This window comes from Alligator sinensis, unplaced genomic scaffold (genome assembly GCF_000455745.1).
Source record: "Alligator sinensis unplaced genomic scaffold, ASM45574v1 scaffold1159_1, whole genome shotgun sequence".
Taxonomy (NCBI): domain Eukaryota; kingdom Metazoa; phylum Chordata; order Crocodylia; family Alligatoridae; genus Alligator; species Alligator sinensis.
Genome location: NW_005842942.1, coordinates 538,048 through 556,841, shown reverse-complemented (window position 1 = coordinate 556,841; position 18,794 = coordinate 538,048). Strand labels below are relative to the sequence as shown.

Genomic DNA, 18,794 nt, shown 5'->3' with positions numbered 1-18,794 from the left:
TCATGATTACAATCAGAAAACTATAAGGCAGGCCCCTGCAAGAGGACCAACATCCTAAGTCCCATGGAAGTTAAAAGAAATTGAATGTGCTGCATGATTCACAGAAGGGGCTCAGAAACTCACAATACTAGGTCTTATTACATTAAAATTGCTTCCTCTTCTATTTACTGGTTTTAAGTCGTTGGCATTATTTGTGGCAATCTCTGCTTCACTGCAGGCCTAAGATCTAGTGAAACAAATAGAAACACTACTGTTGACTTCAGTATGACTTGGACAAGGAACCTTAAAGGCTTTTTTATGATGACATTTAGAGGTCTCTAAAAGCAGCAGTCACAGAAGGTTCATGCATAATTCTGGGCACAGTTGTGAGCATATTTTGGTAATAATTTAAACTGAAATTTTAGTAATATGCTACTGAAACTTTATTGGGTGAAACACAATGTACACACCGGAGAATTAAATAAATGGGGAAAATCCCTCTTTTCATTTTGCTTTAAAACTGATGTTCAAAGAAAAGAAGATGCCAACATTTTCAAACAATTATTCTAATTATTCTAAGTATTCCAAGAAGGGATACTGGCTGTTTCCACAATGTTCCCCATGTACCAAACCTCCAGGGTACTGGAGTACATCTACTAAACTCCTAAGGACTCTGACCAGGTGACATAGGCAGTCAGTACCTTATAGAACTAGGTCCCAATGCCAAAAAGGTCATATACGTGAGATTTCAAGAATTTGTTAATCTGTCAAACACTATCACTTCCTACGAAAAGGAAAGGTAAGGTAATAGCTGCATGCATAAAGAACCTTGTTTCAGATCCAATGGAACTAGACATCATTCCCCTAAAAAACAATTAGAAGTATTTTACTGTACACCTGCTAAATATGACAATTGGTTACAATAAAGCACTAGAATTTCACACTGCCTGTGAATGGGGATGCCTTGTTTGAAGGGTCCGACATGCATTTCCAAAGGATAAATGCTAGATTGTTCTTGGGTGCAATGGGGGTGCACAACAAGTCTCTTGGACATCACTAAATGAAATGGAGTATGTCACATTAAGTACAACATGTCACAGCACAGCTGCTTCATTTTATTGGGTGAAACATGTCATCCCTTGACCCACCCCTTCACAGGGCATGATGAGGTGATGTGTTCTCCCACGGTTTAAGGGGCCTAGTCTTGCATGTTTTAGGAATTCCTGGGCAGGGCTCCTTAAGCCCTGAGAATGCCTGCCCAGCTTTCCCCGTTTACCCAGATGTATCCAGAGAGATCCTGGAGGTGGGTCTGGGTAAGTGGGGCAAGCCTAGGTTTCCCCGTTTACTCAGACCCATCCCCAGAGCTTCCAGGAGCAAGTTTGAGTAGGCAGGGGAATCCAGATACCTTCCTTGCTTACTCAGGCCTGCTCCTGGGAGCTCTGGGGGGTGGGTCTGCATAAGCAGGGAAAGCCCAGCTTTCCCTCCTTATTCAGATGGGTCCCAAGAGATTCTGAGGGCAGGTCTGGGTAAGTGGGTCTTCAGTAGAAGCAAAAGGTACCATGGATTCCTTAGGTCCCATGCCTCCATGCCAGGACCTGTGCAGGCTTTCTCTGCTTACAGAAACTATCCCAGGAGATCAGGGGTGGGTCTCTGTAAGAAGGAAACCCCAATTTTCTCACTTATAGATTCTCCAGGGTTCTTCTGTATAAGCAAGAGATACTTGGGTAGGTGCTCTGGGGATCAAGAGGCCCTCAAGCCCCCAAAGCACCTGCTTGGGGTGGCTGCAGAGTGCAGGCAGCTGAGGCTGCTCTGCTCTCCCACCACAGAACTAACAGATGTCTGCCACAATAAGGCACCAAAATCTATTACTATCTTTTGTCTCATCACTGATTTTCCCTTGATGTGATGTGGCAAAAAGGGTAGCGATGTTTATCTGCTCAGCATTTGTGCCTCCATAAAAGTTTTTATGGTGACACAAATGAGAGGTCAGGTGATGCTTGTTTCTACATTTATACTCTACACATTTCAAGTGTAGAGCTTGGGATAGGGCAAGTACAGGACAGGGCTCTGCCCTTCCTCCCTTTCTTCAGCCTGAGAAGGCTAGCTGTATTAAGCAGAGCTTCCAGTGTCAGAGTACTAAAAGCTTTTTTAGGGAATATCTGTTATGTAGTTTAGGGTGTAGAAACACAAGGAAGGTGGTTGTGCAAGTCTGTTTAATGTAATTAAACACTTGATTTCAGGATACAACATACTATGTTCCAAGCTGGGCAATGACTCAAATTCTCAAATGGTGCATCAGGCACTGATCCCAGATTGAAAACATTAAGCCAGCATTTAAAGAGAAAATAGCTACTGTTCTTTAGCAATACAACAGATAACACTTTAGGAGGATTTCAATACTAGTTTGCATTTCAGCATTTTCCCATAAGAAAACTTGGCAGGATTGGTAATGCAGATGATCAGTTCTCATAAATCAAGCTAAAATGTTGTATTCTTTTGAAAATGCACTACTCCACTTATGGAATAAACATTAAGAAAAAGGGGGGAAAATGACCAAAACAGGTAAGATTATCCAGCTGTAGTTGTTTACAACCCCAGGAAATCCCTAATTCAATTTTTTTCAGTTTTTACTGATCTCTATCAATCTCATCATCACACAGAACTGAACTAGATATTGTTGCTTCTCTAATATACTTCTAGTAATGATCATCAGTAGAATATGAATTTTACCATAACAAAGAGTGCAGAGATGAAGTCCTTTTAAGAGTAGTTTATAATCTCCTTCAACAGGAACGTTTATTACATGAAACAATCCAGAATCATCCACCTAGAAACAACAAGTATAGGCTTTACTCGAGCATTTGTTACATGGTAACTGGCAACCTCTTCTTTAAAAAATGTTACTTTGTTGTGTTTGCTTAATTGTATTCATTTGACTCAGAGGCCATTAATAGAACAGTGTACTGAACAGATACAGATAATAGAACAGATGTCTGAATCATGAAAACAGGACTCTGATTTTAAAACTCATTTATGAGCTTTTACCAAACTACTTTTTTATATTAATGTAACGTTAGATTTGCTTCAGGTGTAAATGTAAAATTATGTTTGCTTCAGGTGTAAGTACACATATACGGCTAATAAATGAATAACGTGGTCCTTAGAGCTGAGAAGATCAGAGTATTTAAAAGCAGTGTCCACTGAGGCTAGATACATATCCTGGCCTCCTCCTGCTCCCATGTGAAGGCACAAACAACTCAATGGCTGTGACCCTCACAGAGTTCCCTTGGGCATCTTAAAACCCACAGTGCCTGAGAATAAGTAGGGTTAGGGACGAATCATGTTATCTGTACTGATAGCAATCTAAAAAAAATTACTGTAGGGTATTTATTCTTTGAATATGGATCAACATGCATCCCACTGTAGGTGACTGGCCAGCAGAATCCTCTTCAGGATAATGGGAGTGAGGATTTTCAATTACATCAGCTGAACACCAGTTGTAGCTCTGCTCTCCCAAACTTCACATCTGTAGTACACAAGCCAGTCTGATTGCGTTAAGCTCAAACAATTTAAATGAAATCTCACTTTTCTGGGACCCATGCGCAGGGCACATAGTGTATTCATATTCAACATCCGTATGAGGGAGGGGGAAGAAAATAAATACCCTCTTTTTGCATATTCTTGGGGTTTAGCCATTGATTCAGCTATTAGATTACATGACGCAAGACAACGTTTTTGCTAATCCAGGATCTCACTGGCAAGTAGATTGGTTTGAGCCAGTGTAGCCATGCATAGACCTGTGTAGCATGAACTATGGGTGACAAACAGCACTATAACTTGAATCAAACACATGCTATCCAAAACACAACCAAATTGCAGGGAAAGTGTGGCTATCAGGCTTGGCTATTTTCATGTAACTGAGTCAAAGCTGCAGAAATATGACTGAACAGCAAGCCAATGGTCTGTATCCTAAATACTCTGTATTACAACTGTATCCTAAAACATTAATAGTTAAAGGTAACCAAATATGTTACTAGTTATTTTGCAATAATATATTTTTTCTAACATGTTCAAATGAATACAGACACAAAGGCAGTGTTGAGGATAGAAGGAGCAAAGCAGCCTTGTTAGGCTACAGTTAGTAATTAGCTGACCAAGAGCCAAAAAGCAAACCATAAAGAATCTAAGAAATTTGTCCTTCTGCCACCTCAAAAATATAAATTTCAATTGATTAGCAAGATCTTGATTAAAGTAAAGATTACTAGATGATTAAAGATTACCAGACGGGGTCAGAAACTAGGCCTGTGTGAATAGGGAAGTATTTGATCCGGATTCAGCTGATTCAGAGGACAGTGATTTGATTTTGAGATTTGGATCACTGTCCCAAACTGATTCGGCTGAACCAGCTTCAGAAGATTTGGCACTGATTCAGAGAGATTCGGAGATTCAGCCATAGACTATAATGGGGAATCACTGAAATACCTATAACTTTGCACACCCCTATCAGAAACCTAAAAATAAAGCTAAGTTGATCGCTTGACCCCTTTCCCAAGGCCACTAAAATCTTGTTCCAACCAGTTCCGAAAGTTTCAGAGAAACAAAGAAATCTGCTATGGAATACAGACTGATATAGATTTGAAGAGGCTTAAAGGTTTCTGTAACCTGCTGTAGTAGAGGCCACTATGTACAGAGTGGGCAGGATCAAGTAATTCGGTGCTGAAATAAAACAGATGCGTCCTTTGGGATTTTTCATAGGAAAACACTGTGCCCGATAAATCTCTTGCTCAGTTCTATAAGGAGGGCCAAGAAAGGGGCTAAGCATGGAGGAAAGACAGTGACATAAACAGGAAACAATGTCTTTCCCTCCTTAAAAATATATGCCAGAAGCAAAACAGTGGGCCATATTTATCTAGGACAAAACTGAAGTATGCAGAGTTGTGCCAAAGACACAAGGAGTGGGGAGGGAGTGGAGCGGGGTTGGACCCAAACTAGGGGGGAGGGGCCAAGTTCAGACCTGAAGGTGGGGGGGGAGGGGGGGAGGGCAGGGTGGGACCTGAACCAGGGGGGAGGAATGGTGGGGTTGTACCCAAATTGGGAGGAGGGGGGAGGGAGGATGCAGGGCCAGATGGGGGGTCCATCCCCACTGGCTCCCCTTCCCACATCATCCTTGATGGACAATTTGCTAGTATGCTATATATCACGTAGAATTGTTTGGCAGCCAAAAAAACCCAGTTAAAATTGAAATCCCCACTGACATTTTTCTTTCCAGAATATAATACTGCAAGAAACATCTTTTCAATGACTGTATGGCAGAACAGCCTAAATGAACCCTCCATGTTGTGCTAGGGTTGGAGTGCCGTTGTAGCCATGATGATATGGGAAATGTAAAGAGGCAATATTTTTTTTTATTTTTTTATTGGAATGAGTGTACAATTGGGAGAGAGACCGGTGATGTGAAGGACAGCATTTTGTACCTGAAAGCTTGTCAAACATCCCTCCTAAGTATACAGCTGGTGCAATAAAAAAAAAAAATTATGAACCAAACCTTTACCTCTTGTAAAATGAATGAATACATAAGGCACTATGTATGAATGGAATAAAGGGTCAAAGCCTGCTTGCTTTACACACATAAGTAGCTCCACTGACATCATTGTGACTATTTACATTGCTGGTGGGGAGGAAAGAGTTGAGCTGGGCTGCACACAGTCAGTAGAGGGGAATTTCGCTGTGCCCATGGAGAGAGGGAGCTGGAGCACAGCCTGCAACCCCTACATCTATGGCATGCACTGTGTGAGGCCCCCAGTTGCCCAGAAGTTGGGCAGAGCTCTGGAAAGCCAACCCCTCTCTGCCTGGAGGATTAAGTAATATATTACAGAGGAACACAAGGTGTCAAGTAAATCTGTTCTTGTGGGAATCAAAGCACATTTCAAAAGGTCAATAGCAAATTTCAAGGGCCAAAAGAGCCTGTATCATGATACATGACACTTTTTACAGTGAATTCTGTCTTAAGTCTTGCAAATATTAAAATTGAAACCAGAATCTTTTACTCATTCAAATAAGCAATCTTATAAATACTTCCACTGGCTCCAGTGTAACCATTAGTATCAGTGAAGGCCACTCATGTGCTGGCTTGCAAGATTTGGATCCATGTTTGGATGCAAAATGAATCACTGAACTAAACAGAATTACATCCAGGATGAAACCAACCTCGCATGTTTTAAAATCTCTCTTTTCATGGCATTGTTATTTAATATAAAGAAGAAAATATTCATGGATTTCTTACCGCAAACGCACGATTGATGCTAGGTAGATCCTGAAATGCAATAACTGTTGTAGCAACATCTAGCGCACTCAACTCCAGAACTGCTGTGTTAATGGCAGATGCATCTGCAGACGGCCCATTGCTGAAAAACACTGCTATTTTTCTCACATTAGGACCTTGGAGGGTTCGCTTGAAAACATTCCTGGCAACAAATCTCATAGTACTGCCAATATCCCGTCCACCTGAGGATCTCTGATAATCCAGATTTTTCAGTTCATTAAGAAGCTGTTTCTTGCTGTAGACCTCCGAGAAGCGGATCAGGTAGTCGGCATGCAAATTATAGGACAGAACAGCAACTCTGGCTCCAACTGGGCAGTTGCTGTCTCTGATTTTCAGGTCATTCACTATTGATATTACTATGTCTTTCATTCTTTGGAATATCTGAGGGCTGACATCCTGGGATAAGTCTAAAGCAAATGCCAATTCTGTCGGATATACTGGGCATTCCCGTTTTCCTAGAATACAAAAAACTTTTCATGCAAGCAACTGTGGAAAAGTTTTTATTTTATTTATTCGGGACCTATGATATGACATACTTAGAACATAAAAATCACAATACATGAAGTACTAAGAAGGCAAATTGTGTCTTACAACTGAGCAGATGGCTCACCAGACAGGCAGGTGTAGAAAGCAACCCAACTCTTGTGCAGAGGTTAGGCACACTAATAATATAAATACCTAGCTCTTGTATACTGCTTTTCATCAGCATATCTGACTCTCTTGGTAAATGGAGAGTTCCTATTAATTTTCATTTGGGGAAATTGAGGCCCAGAGAAGCAAAGTGCTTGCCCAACATCCCAGCTGGTTAATATCAGAGCCAGGAAAAGACCCCCTGTCTCGTGCTATACACATTTGACCATGCTGCCCCCAGGGGGCATTAGGGGAGTATCTCACAGCAAGGTGGGAAAGGACAGGACCAAACCACTGCCTTCCTATATGTTTGCCTGAAAAACTAACTAGTCACAGAAAGAAGAGTATAGCAGGCTCTTCGTGGCTGCCCAAAGGCTCTAGAAGAGTTGTTTGGCTGAGGTACAATCCTTGGATTTCTCCTTGTGGCAATGCACCTCTGCCTTATCCTTTGTGCAGAGCTGTGATAATCAGGCATGAGTGAGACGACTAAAATTATATTATATGACATACAGGAGCATAGCTGTTCTTTGGAAATATACACAGTACTTCCATGGTGAAACAAATTCCAGTGTCTCATATGACTAAAATTTGAAGTAATCAAAATAGGACCAACAGCAGTAATCACACTGTTCCAATGAAAATAGGAAGGAAAAACAGATCGGAAGGAAAGGCTCAAGAAAGAAATACCAGTGAATGCACTTCATCTGCAAGCCAGGCAGCTTAGGAATGCTTAGGGTCAGGACCCTATCTGTCTACGTTCATCAGACAGAGGGGGAAAAAAAGGAATGAAGTCCAGAAAATAAATACAGAAATTAAATAAGGCAGAAAGAGAAAAAGAATAAAGAGGGGAGGGGGGACAGGACAGTGGAAAAACATACGGTGTTAGTAGGACGTTACTAGTGCCAGAAACCAAAATGGAGGTCAAAGGTTGGGGAGGCTAATAAACCAAGAAGAAAGAAAGAAAAGAAATATGCAAGAGAAGGCCATGGGGACTATAGTTAGATAATAGATATCCATGACAGAACCTCTGGAGCTGGGAAACTCTTCACTTAGTTTACTTCCCATCCTGTCCAATACCAAATGAATTTACTGGAGGATATTAATACTATGACAAAACCACTGCTTTGATAAAACAATACTGGTTTCCTGCTCCATTTATTAGGAGGGAGTGCTGTAACACCAGTATACTTCCAGTTTGTTGGGTGAAGAATAGTTTCTTTACACATCAACCCCTCTCTTGCTAGCTAAGGAACAGCACTAGAACTGTTACACGAACCAGGTGTCCCCGCAAGACACATCAGTACTCTGGCTGTGACCTAGGTCTCCTTGTCACGTGCAGAAATACTGCAAGCAACTACTCTGGATGTTTACAGGGCTGTGGGATACAATCACAGAATCAGAAAATTGGGGTTGGAAGGGACCTCGGGAGGTCATCTACTCCAACCCCTGCTCAAAGCAGGACCAGAGCCAGACATGGAGCCAAACATGGCAGCTTTATTTTGCTGTTTGCCACCCAGGAATTCCTCCTTGCCAAGGGAGACCCTCAGCTGTTTGAATGAAATCCATCTTGCACCTGACAGAACAAGTATCTGGCCTTTGAAACTGGGCAGGTAAGCTTCAGAAGTTGGCCCCAAATCCCGAAATGGTGAGGCAAAGAAGGATGAAAGTATTCTTTAAAACATGCATCAATGAAACATGGTGCAAGGAAATTTATCAGAAGCAACAAAAAAGCAAGTTTACTCCTTTATGTAAAACATGGTTTTACAGACAGGGCAGTAAAAAGAAGGTCTAAAGGAAGGTTAAAATACAACATTAAGAGAAGCTAAATGGATGTTGCTGGGAAAACAGTATTTCTTTTATGAAAAGAAAGGGAAAAGATAAGAATGACCCAACAGGGACTATTAGCCAGGTCTTTGGGAGCCTCTGCTTCAGTTCCACAGGAAATGTTCCTCAGCTTTGCCACAGGAACCCTTGGAGAAGTGACTTAATTTGTCGGTCTATTCGTAGACATGCTGTTATTTGAACGCAAGTTTGCTTGACTCCTTTGCAGCCAAAACTCCAAAGCAAAACCTGTACTTACCTTGCAAGATCTTATCCTAGTCAGTCTTATAAATGAACAACACTTTTTAACATCCATGTTGAAAACAAACTAGTCATTTACAGTACTTACCACTCCAACAAGCTAAACAAAAAGGAAAAATATAGTTATTATAAGAGGCAATAGATTATAGTATAACTATAAAATATAGTCATTACAAACTCCTAATGCAAGGTGAAATCTTGGCATCTTTGACATCATTGAGAAAACTGAAACAGACTTAAGTGGGTCCAAGATTTCATTCCCAGTCCCAAAATAGCATAATACAAAAATTATTTGTGACAGTTTGGGCACATTTTTACTGCCTACTTCAGCACCCAGCTCTCATGAGTTTCAATGGGTATGCTAGGTACACCAAGAATGCAGGACCTGGCTTTTATTTTGGATTCTATGTGTTTTACTTTAGGTTTTTGTCACATTTTGAGAAAGACAAAACTCTGAGCTGATACTATCCAAACACACTGCCTTTTACAACAACAACATAATATCAGATTTGAGTTTTCTAGGGAAGTTGGGGAAATATGACTTCAAAATATTAATAAAGTGTTACAGTTTTGATGATAAAAGTCAAAGCAAGATTCAGTACTTACGGCTATTTTTGCGCACATATTCAATGAGTTCACATGGCTGCAGAGCAAATGCAAAAAGGAAATGAATAAATTGTTAGCCAAAGAATTGGTTTATTTCTATGCAGAATATGACAAGGATACATACGGAAAATGGAGCTGGGCCCTTTTGTCCGATAGCACCCTAGAAGACAGAAAGCAATAACTAGATAAATATTTAAATGCCAGCTTTCTTGATGGCAAATTAAGAGAAAGAGGATCCATTATATAAGTCAGCTGTAGACCATGATTGACTATTGTATAAAAATATATTTTAAGGTGAATTACACATTCAAAGTATTTAAAATTTGTATTCTAGAAAAGCCAGATCCCTATAGCTGTTACTAGAGGAAAACCATTTTGTTTCCCAGGGAAACAAAAAATGATGCTTTTTCCTTCAAAATTATATATGGCTTTAACACCTTGAATTTATGCATTAATGTTTTGCAATTTTTATGTAGAAATACTACAGTTGTGCTCTTATTTTTATATTACAAGCTACTTGAGACATATAAATGCATTTGGATAACTGGTATACGTTTAAATGAAAAATGTGAGTGAGAAGAGCACATCTACAGTGAAGCTCTGCCCTGGGAAGTGAGTGAAAATGGTGGCATACTACTTGACCAATCTGTTCCTTCTAGATAATCCAAGTCAAATCTATTTGGTTTTAATGGCAAAAGTAGGTTTCTACTGCTTTTTACTGCAATTGTCACTGAAGAGACCAAGAGAAGGTGAGCTGGAAAATGTCTTATTACAAACAGTTCTGCCCTCTTTTTGACAGCTTAACAGTCAGGCCAGTCTTGACAACTGGTTATCTTTGGAAATCAAATTCTAAGCCTCTGTATCCTTGTATGACACTATATTAAAGAGAATCAGTTACACTGGATATAGGAAGAAGTTTCCATAGAGCTTCCACATTTAGAGCTTGTAACAGGGGGCCTGCTCGGGGCTGATTTCCCAGTGACCCGCCCACCTGTTCCTGGGATAACTGCCCACCTTCTCGTCTGCCATGCCTTGTTGTTATAATTATTTAATAGATGTTAATAAGCGGGAGGCTGCCCATTTACTGCCCCGATGCCAGGGGGCATTATCTGCGGCTCCATTCCTCCCCTACACTGCAGCCCAAGCCTCACGGATGGCATCTAGATATTCTCATAAATCGCTGGCCCCCACGCTGGGCCCCAGAATCCTCCTATTGAACCCCACCTGGATTCCTTCCCTCAGGCGGCCTCTTCCACCATCATACCGGGCACCATAGCTCCCTGAACTGATCCCCCTTCGGGTGTGATCCCCCCACTGGGACCTTCAGCTACTAGCCCTGGCCCACCTCCAGGCCAGTCAGAACCCCAGGCCCTCAGCTCTTGGGCGTTCCTCGCAGTGGGCCCCTGGCCCTTCGACCCTTCCGGTTTTGACCCCAGCATTGACCAGTCAGGGGAAATTCAGACAGGCGTTGAGTCTATCGCCCTTTTCTTTCTCCGAGGGCCCACGCTCTGGGCCCTCCAAACAAAGAGTAACCCACCCAGTTGTGGGGGCTAGGGGTTAAGGTGCCCCAACCCGCCTTTCACTGGGGTGATAACTGGCCTGGCACTTCCTGGGGGCTCCCGCACCACTGAGAGCCCCACCAGGCCACCCACTCCTGGCAGGGTGCAGTTTTAGGTCATGCCCAGGACCAGGAGCCTCCTGATCATCCCCTACAGCTCCTCCCTTGCCTCCAGATAATACCAGCAGCCCTCCGGCCAGGTGGTGTTGTTGCCTGGCCCCTAGCAGCAGAACTGCCTTGTTTATATGGGCAGCCCTGAAGTGCCGCCCCTCTTTAGGCCCCTGCCGGCTGCCTGCTCCAGGCCCTTAAAGTGGCAGGCACACACAGTGCCCTGCCACAGAGCTATATCTCAGATTATATCACAATCGTAAAACACCTATAAACCATAATGGGAAGTTCAAATGTGGACAGATAAATCTTGAAAGCAGATATTTATTCCTGTTTTTTTAAAGAAAAGAAAATCAGTCTCTGTGTACCAAATGGCAGTATTGTCCTTTGCAGCTTGGTTTTCAGAAGTTCAAATGTAGAGTGTGGTCTTTTATTTGCATCCTCAATTAATTAATGGAATATCTACATTTGTATGTGCAACCTAGAAGTACAGACATTTAAATAACCACTTACACATAGAAATACCCAATTTGTACTAAAAAATCATAATAATGTAGGAACGCATTCCCCTTTCTCTGAAAAAAATTGGTCCTTAGACATTTAATTCGATGTATTATAAAAATTGCAGATAGTTACACACACACACACTTTTGAGGTGTCATTAGAAGACAGAATCAGCATTTCCAAAATGTGACCAGGCAATCTGCAATACACACAGAAGTTCTATCAATGAGCATTTATTAATAATTGGAACTTTGACTCTATGCATAGCCCACAAGAATACATGACATGCCACAAGTTAGCTCCATACCCTCCCAAAGTGCCATTCTGATCTCATTCCCCTATTTGCTCTGCTGCTCTGCTTTCTGCTCCAAGCCATCTGCTTCCATCCCTGACCTGCTGTTCTACTTTCTGCTTCCTTCCATATGCTGCCTGCCTGATTTGCTCCTTTGATTTTTGCTTCCAACCCTTTCTGCTGCTGCCTCCCTGATCTGCTGCATACCATACACAGAGGCTGCCTGCGCTACTTGTGGCACATGTGTGCAGGTTGGTCAACCATGGCCTGGAATCTAGAAAAGGAAGAAGATAGTCTATAGTTAATGGTGACTACGCTCTTCTCCAAAGTAAAGGACAGTGTTCTTTCAGACAGGTAAGATGATCCTCAGTACGTGTCATACCCTGTGTCCGGGAGGTCCCGAGTCTCCTTCACGACCCTTTTGACCGACAGGACCTGAAACACCCTATAAACATGAACATAAATTACAAACACAATCACCAAATAGAACAGATTTACAGAAGGAACATGTAGGTTGTGCAGCTGTTGCAGCCTTATTCTCCTTTCATTTACTTTACAGGACAATTACTTAGGTTGAATGATTCCTGATTTGCATAACCATTTCTAAAGGACAAAAGGATAGGAGGGCATCACGTCTCTGATTCTTTTAGGGGCTCAGTTGAATTTTAGCAAAGTTTATTTGGCACCTAACACAAAAACTATTCAGAAATATAAACCCCGAATCAAAAATATGAATGTATCTATTGTCCTCAATGGAACTAGCCTCTTTTGCATCCAACTCATTTCTTTCCTTTTATCTGTTAGAGGAAAGACAGTTTTGTGTTAAGATCTAAACTAGCAATGAGGACTTCAAGGTTTTATACATTTTGCATTTCCAGATACTGCATGCACGGTGTCACATTAGCTGTTGCTGTACCAAAATTAAGCTTTTTACCCTTTCTGTAGAAGGGACAAAGAAGGGACCCTACAACCTGCCATAGCACTGAAAAAAACTCAGTAGAAAACCTGTCTGACCATGAAGAGGTATGGGCATGTTTCCAAATAAACCCTAAGTCAGTCCTCTTCAGAAGTTTTTAGGAAAACAGATCAGAAATGAGGATAAAGAAAAAGTGGGTGGGGGAGGAAGGCAAAGGGGAGGCGAGGGGAATAGGAGCTCAGTGAAGTTTCCTTGAACTGCTTACTGGCAAATCTTTTTCCTTCTTAGGAAAGGCAAAAAAAATGTTTTAGGGGGTTGGAAATGTGTGGTTTATATGAAAACACTGGAACAGATTTTTTTTTTTTATATGAAAACACCAGAAATTGATTTTCAGAAACTTTCATCATTGGTTTCCATCTACCTTAAGTAGGAGCTTAGTCAGTCCAAGGCTCACTGTTTTTGAAAATTCCTTCCATTTTAGTTTAAAAAAAATCAATATAATAAAGTTCAAGATGTTACAAGATGCTAACTTAAATAGATTTCCATCATTGGAGGGGGAAAGAATACTTGCCCGTTTTCCTCTGTTTCCCTTTAGTCCAGTTTTCCCTGGAAGGCCAGGATTTCCAACTTCACCCTAATTCATTATGAAATAAAAATGTGAAAATGGCTATTATGCTGAAATGTGAATAACTCATGAAATACTCATTTTTATTTATGCATTAATTCAAGAAACCTGCCCACATGCAGGTACATATAAAGGACTTATACATAATAAAATTAGACACTGATTCTTATAAAAAGTGTGACAAAAATATCATTAAAGATTTTATTTTTTAACCAAACACACACTGCAGTAGAAAACCTTCAGGAAAATGGAGAACAAGGTGCCACTGTGACATTAATATAGTGGATGAATCAATGGGAAATTTAAAAGATATTTTTTCTTCCAAAAGAAAATTGTTACCCTAGAATTTTGAAAACACCATAGCTTTGGATGTTGCCAATTACAGACATAAAATTCCCCACTATTTTCAGTGCTGTTATTTTATTTGTCATACACTTATCAGAACAGCAATGAAATTACACAGGGGCCAGGGGAATCAAATTTGCTCCTCAGCCATGGATCTAGCTGGCCTATTCATTTCTAAGTCAATTTGGCAAAACTTCCATTGACCTTAACTGGAACAGCATCTTACTCTAATTATTAAATATATGAAATGCCAAATCCTATGGCCAGAGCACAACTCAAATAACTGCAACTATGTAATGAGGAGCTTGGCAACAACTAAGTATGTGAATGGATGTAATTATTACATTGACATCAGCTGTTCCAATACTACTGGTACATTTCTATGCTCAAATGCTGGTAAGTTTAACCTGCTGTAACTTTAAAACCCATTTCATTCAGGTTTAAATTTACGTGAGTTTAGCAAGCTCATACTGATACAGGAGGAGTGGCTAGACAAGAATTATGATGGAGCATCTCCCCAAGCAACAAGTCATCCCTCCCATTTGAAAATGGTTTAAAGTTACATCTGCCTAAAGCCAAAATAATTGGTCTACTTTTTTCCAAGGAAGGAACACAGCTGGTGGATCTGCAAGGGTGCTTGTACACATGATGGGGGTTTAGTCCTCAGGGGTTTATTCTATGACCTCTAAATTGAAACAGTGGGTTTTTAATTGAAATGCCACCATGGAAGGAAGGACTGGGGCCCTGTGCAGCTATGGGGCGACTTAGCCTGCTGGCAGCTTGCCCCCTAGCTGCAGGAGAAGCAGACAGATCCCACAGAAAAAAGCATCAGACCCCTTGCCACTTCTGCCTTTAGCACACTCCTGCTGAAGGCTGAAGTGGAGAAGGGCCTGATCCTTTTTTTTCCTGTGGAGCCTGTCTGCCTCTCCCACAGCTGGCCATTGACCTGACAGCTGCATCATTGCAATTTGCATTGTTGCAAACTCAACTATACCCGGATGTAGTTTAGTTTGCAATGATGCAAACTCATCTAACTCCCCACCCCCAAACTAAGCCACACAAATGACATTTTTTGTCACATGTTCAAACACCCCAAAGTTTAATAACTTGTGACACTCTTATCCATCCCTCAAATACCAGCTCTCTCAAACACCATGGCTCCACACAGGGAACGCTGCAGAGGTATAATTCCTCAGTGAGAGCTCCTTGAATCCTCTACATACAAGCATGTGAGATGGAATAACTAGTTTTCTGTAGCCACAGCATTTTGGACCTACAGAGTTTAGGAGACGATATTTTCCTGCTCTAAATACAATAACAATTAGGGCTGTGCAAAGCTTCAGTCGCTGATTCGATTCGGAGGAGATGCAGCCTGATTCGGTGGCTGAATCTCCGAATCTGAATTGAATCTGGAGACCCTTTAATTTCTCCGAATTGAATCAGAAGCCTCCAAATTGATTCGGAGACATTCAATGATTCGGCCGCAGACACAGCTTTATATGTTTTTTCTATGCATCTCGAGGTACCAGGTGCGGCTCATGAAACCCGAGATGGTAGGGCAGATGGAGCATCCCACAGGAGCGCAGGGGGGTCCTCGGAGTGCTCAGCAGTGAACCCAGTAGCGGACCAGAATTATTTCCAGTCCAGTTCTGGGTCTGTGTCTATGTCCGGGTCTGTGTCTATGTCCGAATCGCTGATTCTCCAAATCAGAATTGAATCTTCAGATTCAGATCCGGCCAGATGGAATTGGGACAGTGACCCAAATCAGTAAATCAAATCACTGTCCCACGAATCAAACCAAATCCAAATCAAATACAACCCACTTCGCACACCCCTAATAACAATCGGTGTATTTGAGCCATAAGCCCACACGCTCTGTATCTGAACATCACTGAACTTTGAAGATAAGGAGGACAGGTTCAGAACTGAAACCTAGATATGGATCTACATTTGTACAGCTGTCCATCTCTGTTAAGGGCTGAACCAAAATCCCAGATACTATTCTGAATGTTGTAGCTTAAGTGCTTTACTCCTTCTTCAGACACTGACCCAATGTTGAAATTGTTTTTGGAATGGGTTACAGAATATTTATTATTAAAAAACATTTGGTCCTTATTTGGAACAAAACACAAATGTCAAAATGTGGATTTTCTCATGGAACAAAAATTCAGTGCTTCAGAGAGCTCCAATTATTTTTTATTAATTAACTGAAACAAATACTTCAAGTTTCCATTAATTTGAATAGCCATCACTGAGCTGTCATAAGACTGGTTATCATCATTCCTGCTAATAGTTCTGTTAAATATTTTGAATTATTTTGCTAAAGTTGAATAAACCAAGCAAAACTAAAAATATTTTATTATACAACAACAATTTCTCCAAATGTAGTATGTCAAACATGCCTACTAAATTATGGCTCCCAGAACAAGACTAGCATTTTGACTCATCCAGTTAAATGATTTTGGATGGGAGAAGAGAAAAATATAACATTCTATGAGAAAAACTATAAAAAGAATATTTATGATATTTTACATTAAATAATTGCAAATCACAGTTTTTCTTTTCATTGATTCTGATTTTTATGTATTTCCTTTGGAAATACAATATAAGCAGTTGAAGAATCAGGTGCTCAACAGTAAGATAATGCCGAAGTCAAAGTTATTTTTTTTAATTCAATGACTTCTAAAATGTCCTTCTCTCTAGAGCCCTGGTTTTAACAAGCTAGGGCTAGATGAAGTCCCTTGTGTAATATGGCCACAAAAGGCAGTGGTAGGGAGTAACACCTCTTATGTTCCTCCTACATGGGGAGAAGGAAAAGCAAAACTGCACGAGACTGATGGTACTAGTGTTTAAATGGGCAATATGACCTACAAGTCAAATCTTCAATAAACCTGACTGCCTCAGGGGCTATTTCAGTGGGGTGAATAGATATAGGGCAGACCTAGGGACATACAAATGAATGGCCGGGCTCTCTACTTCACTACTTTGAGTGCTCCTCTAACCTCCTGCTCTTTCCTCAAGGCAACCATCACAACATGATTTTCCCCAGCAAAACACCAGTCTCATCTCTGTTCTTCTGATCTACTGTGAAGGATACTGGCCCCTTTTAGAACTAGAAGAAATTAAATCACACTCAACAGTTTCTCCTTTAACATCAGTAAAAATGATTCCTGACACAAGTGCTCTTCCTAGTCTTCTCATAAAACATCAGGAAAATGGGTGTCATTCATACCAAAAACCGACCAACAAAACTTATTTCCATCTTAAAAGAAATACTGAGCCTGAATAATATTAGTTTTAAGCTGGTATGATTCTACTAACTGTATTGCAGTTGGATCATTTCCCTGCTGATGCAACAAAATGGAGATGCTAGCTGATTTGTTTGAAAGCCAGAAAATTGATGTGACATACGGTACCTTTGGTCCAAAATCTCCAGGCAGTCCATTATATCCCTGTAAATCACAGATTAGATACAATTAAATTTGTAAGTCATATTGGGATTTTTTTAGCATATTTTACACACACACACACACACACACACATGCATATATTACACACACACACACACACACACACACACACACACACACACACACACACACACAGATGCATACAAACTTTTACTTTGTTGTTTTTATTTTGGCTTGTTCAAATCACAGAAATAACTCAATAAAAGCCATGTGACTATCATTGTGGTAAGTACAGAAGAGAACCAGTCCTGGCACAGGAAAATACTTGAAGCCTGTTCTGAATAAGTTAATTTCACTACAATTTCTGAAAGGTGAGGATTTCTTAGGGTGGTGACATTTACTGGACCCACTCCACAGTTGGGATAAAATTAGACAAGCTTTTTACGTGTGAGCCATAAAAGCCAGCACAATTTAGCCAGCCTAGCAAAACCACAATTGGAAGAAGAGTGAGAGAAATTCCCAGGGATGACAGACAAACAATAAGCAAAAGAAAAGCTGCTGCTTACTGGGAGATCAAGGCTTATCAAAATGAAGGAGGGTCATTATTACACATGAAAGTGAACTCTCACAGAAAAAAAATAAAGGACAGAGATGTATATACATAATTAGGAGCACATTGCTCATGCAGAAAGCTACAATTTCTGTTACTGAAGTAGCTCCAATCTTCATTTAATTTCAAATGGGGAATGACCAAGGACCAGACAGGCATAATGAGCACATTTGTATTTAATATCAGGGCCATCTAACTGGCAGCCTGTGAGGCCCTTTATGTGACCTGTGGACCATAAAGCCCACAAACACTTAACATGCAACTTGTGCATGTGATATGCTGTCGTACAACAAGGAAGGGTTTTGGGGGTTCATACATGGCTGGTGTAGCCCATGCAGCAAGGATCAGGAGTCCATGTGATACCAGCCCAGCCTGTGTTGGGGACCTGTGAGGTCTGCAGCCTGGGGGCCCCCGACTGCACTGAACTTGGACAGCCCTGCTTAATATCAAAATGGGAGATATGTTCATGGATTAATTTCCCATCGCTTGTTACACCACTGATTCCCAAAGAGTGTGTCCTGGCACATTAGTCAGTCATAAGAGCAATGGATGTGTGTTGTGAGATTCCCTAGTGTGATAGGGTAAATGATCTCCTCCCCTGTCTCCACCAGCTACTCCTGGTGCATCTGCAGCTGCTGCCACCTTCCCCCACCTTTATTCATCTCCAGGGCAGGACCTGTGCTGGCTCCCCTCACACTCTCAGCAACACAGTCTTTAGGTGGCACCTGCTAGATCAGTGATGCTTAACTTTTCTAGTCTCAAGTCTCCCCCTTCATACCTTTACTGGGGAGGAGGGAGAGAGCCATG

The 18,794-nt window shown here is 41.2% G+C and overlaps 1 protein-coding gene across 1 annotated transcript in view; it reads right to left on the bottom strand.

The window, feature by feature from the left end:
- Nucleotides 1-2,599: 2,599 nt before the first annotated feature.
- LOC102376909 (collagen alpha-6(VI) chain) overlaps nt 2,600-18,794 on the bottom strand; it is a 78,648-nt gene continuing 62,453 nt past the window's right edge. Inside the window, exons 26-32 of the mRNA XM_025192543.1 lie at nt 17,384-17,419; nt 12,464-12,526; nt 9,744-9,779; nt 9,620-9,656; nt 9,102-9,113; nt 6,263-6,756; nt 2,600-2,806 (exon numbers count right to left, since the gene is read on the bottom strand). Coding sequence (XP_025048328.1) covers nt 2,600-2,806; nt 6,263-6,756; nt 9,102-9,113; nt 9,620-9,656; nt 9,744-9,779; nt 12,464-12,526; nt 17,384-17,419 — 885 coding nt within the window. The remainder of the gene's footprint in view (nt 2,807-6,262; nt 6,757-9,101; nt 9,114-9,619; nt 9,657-9,743; nt 9,780-12,463; nt 12,527-17,383; nt 17,420-18,794) is intronic.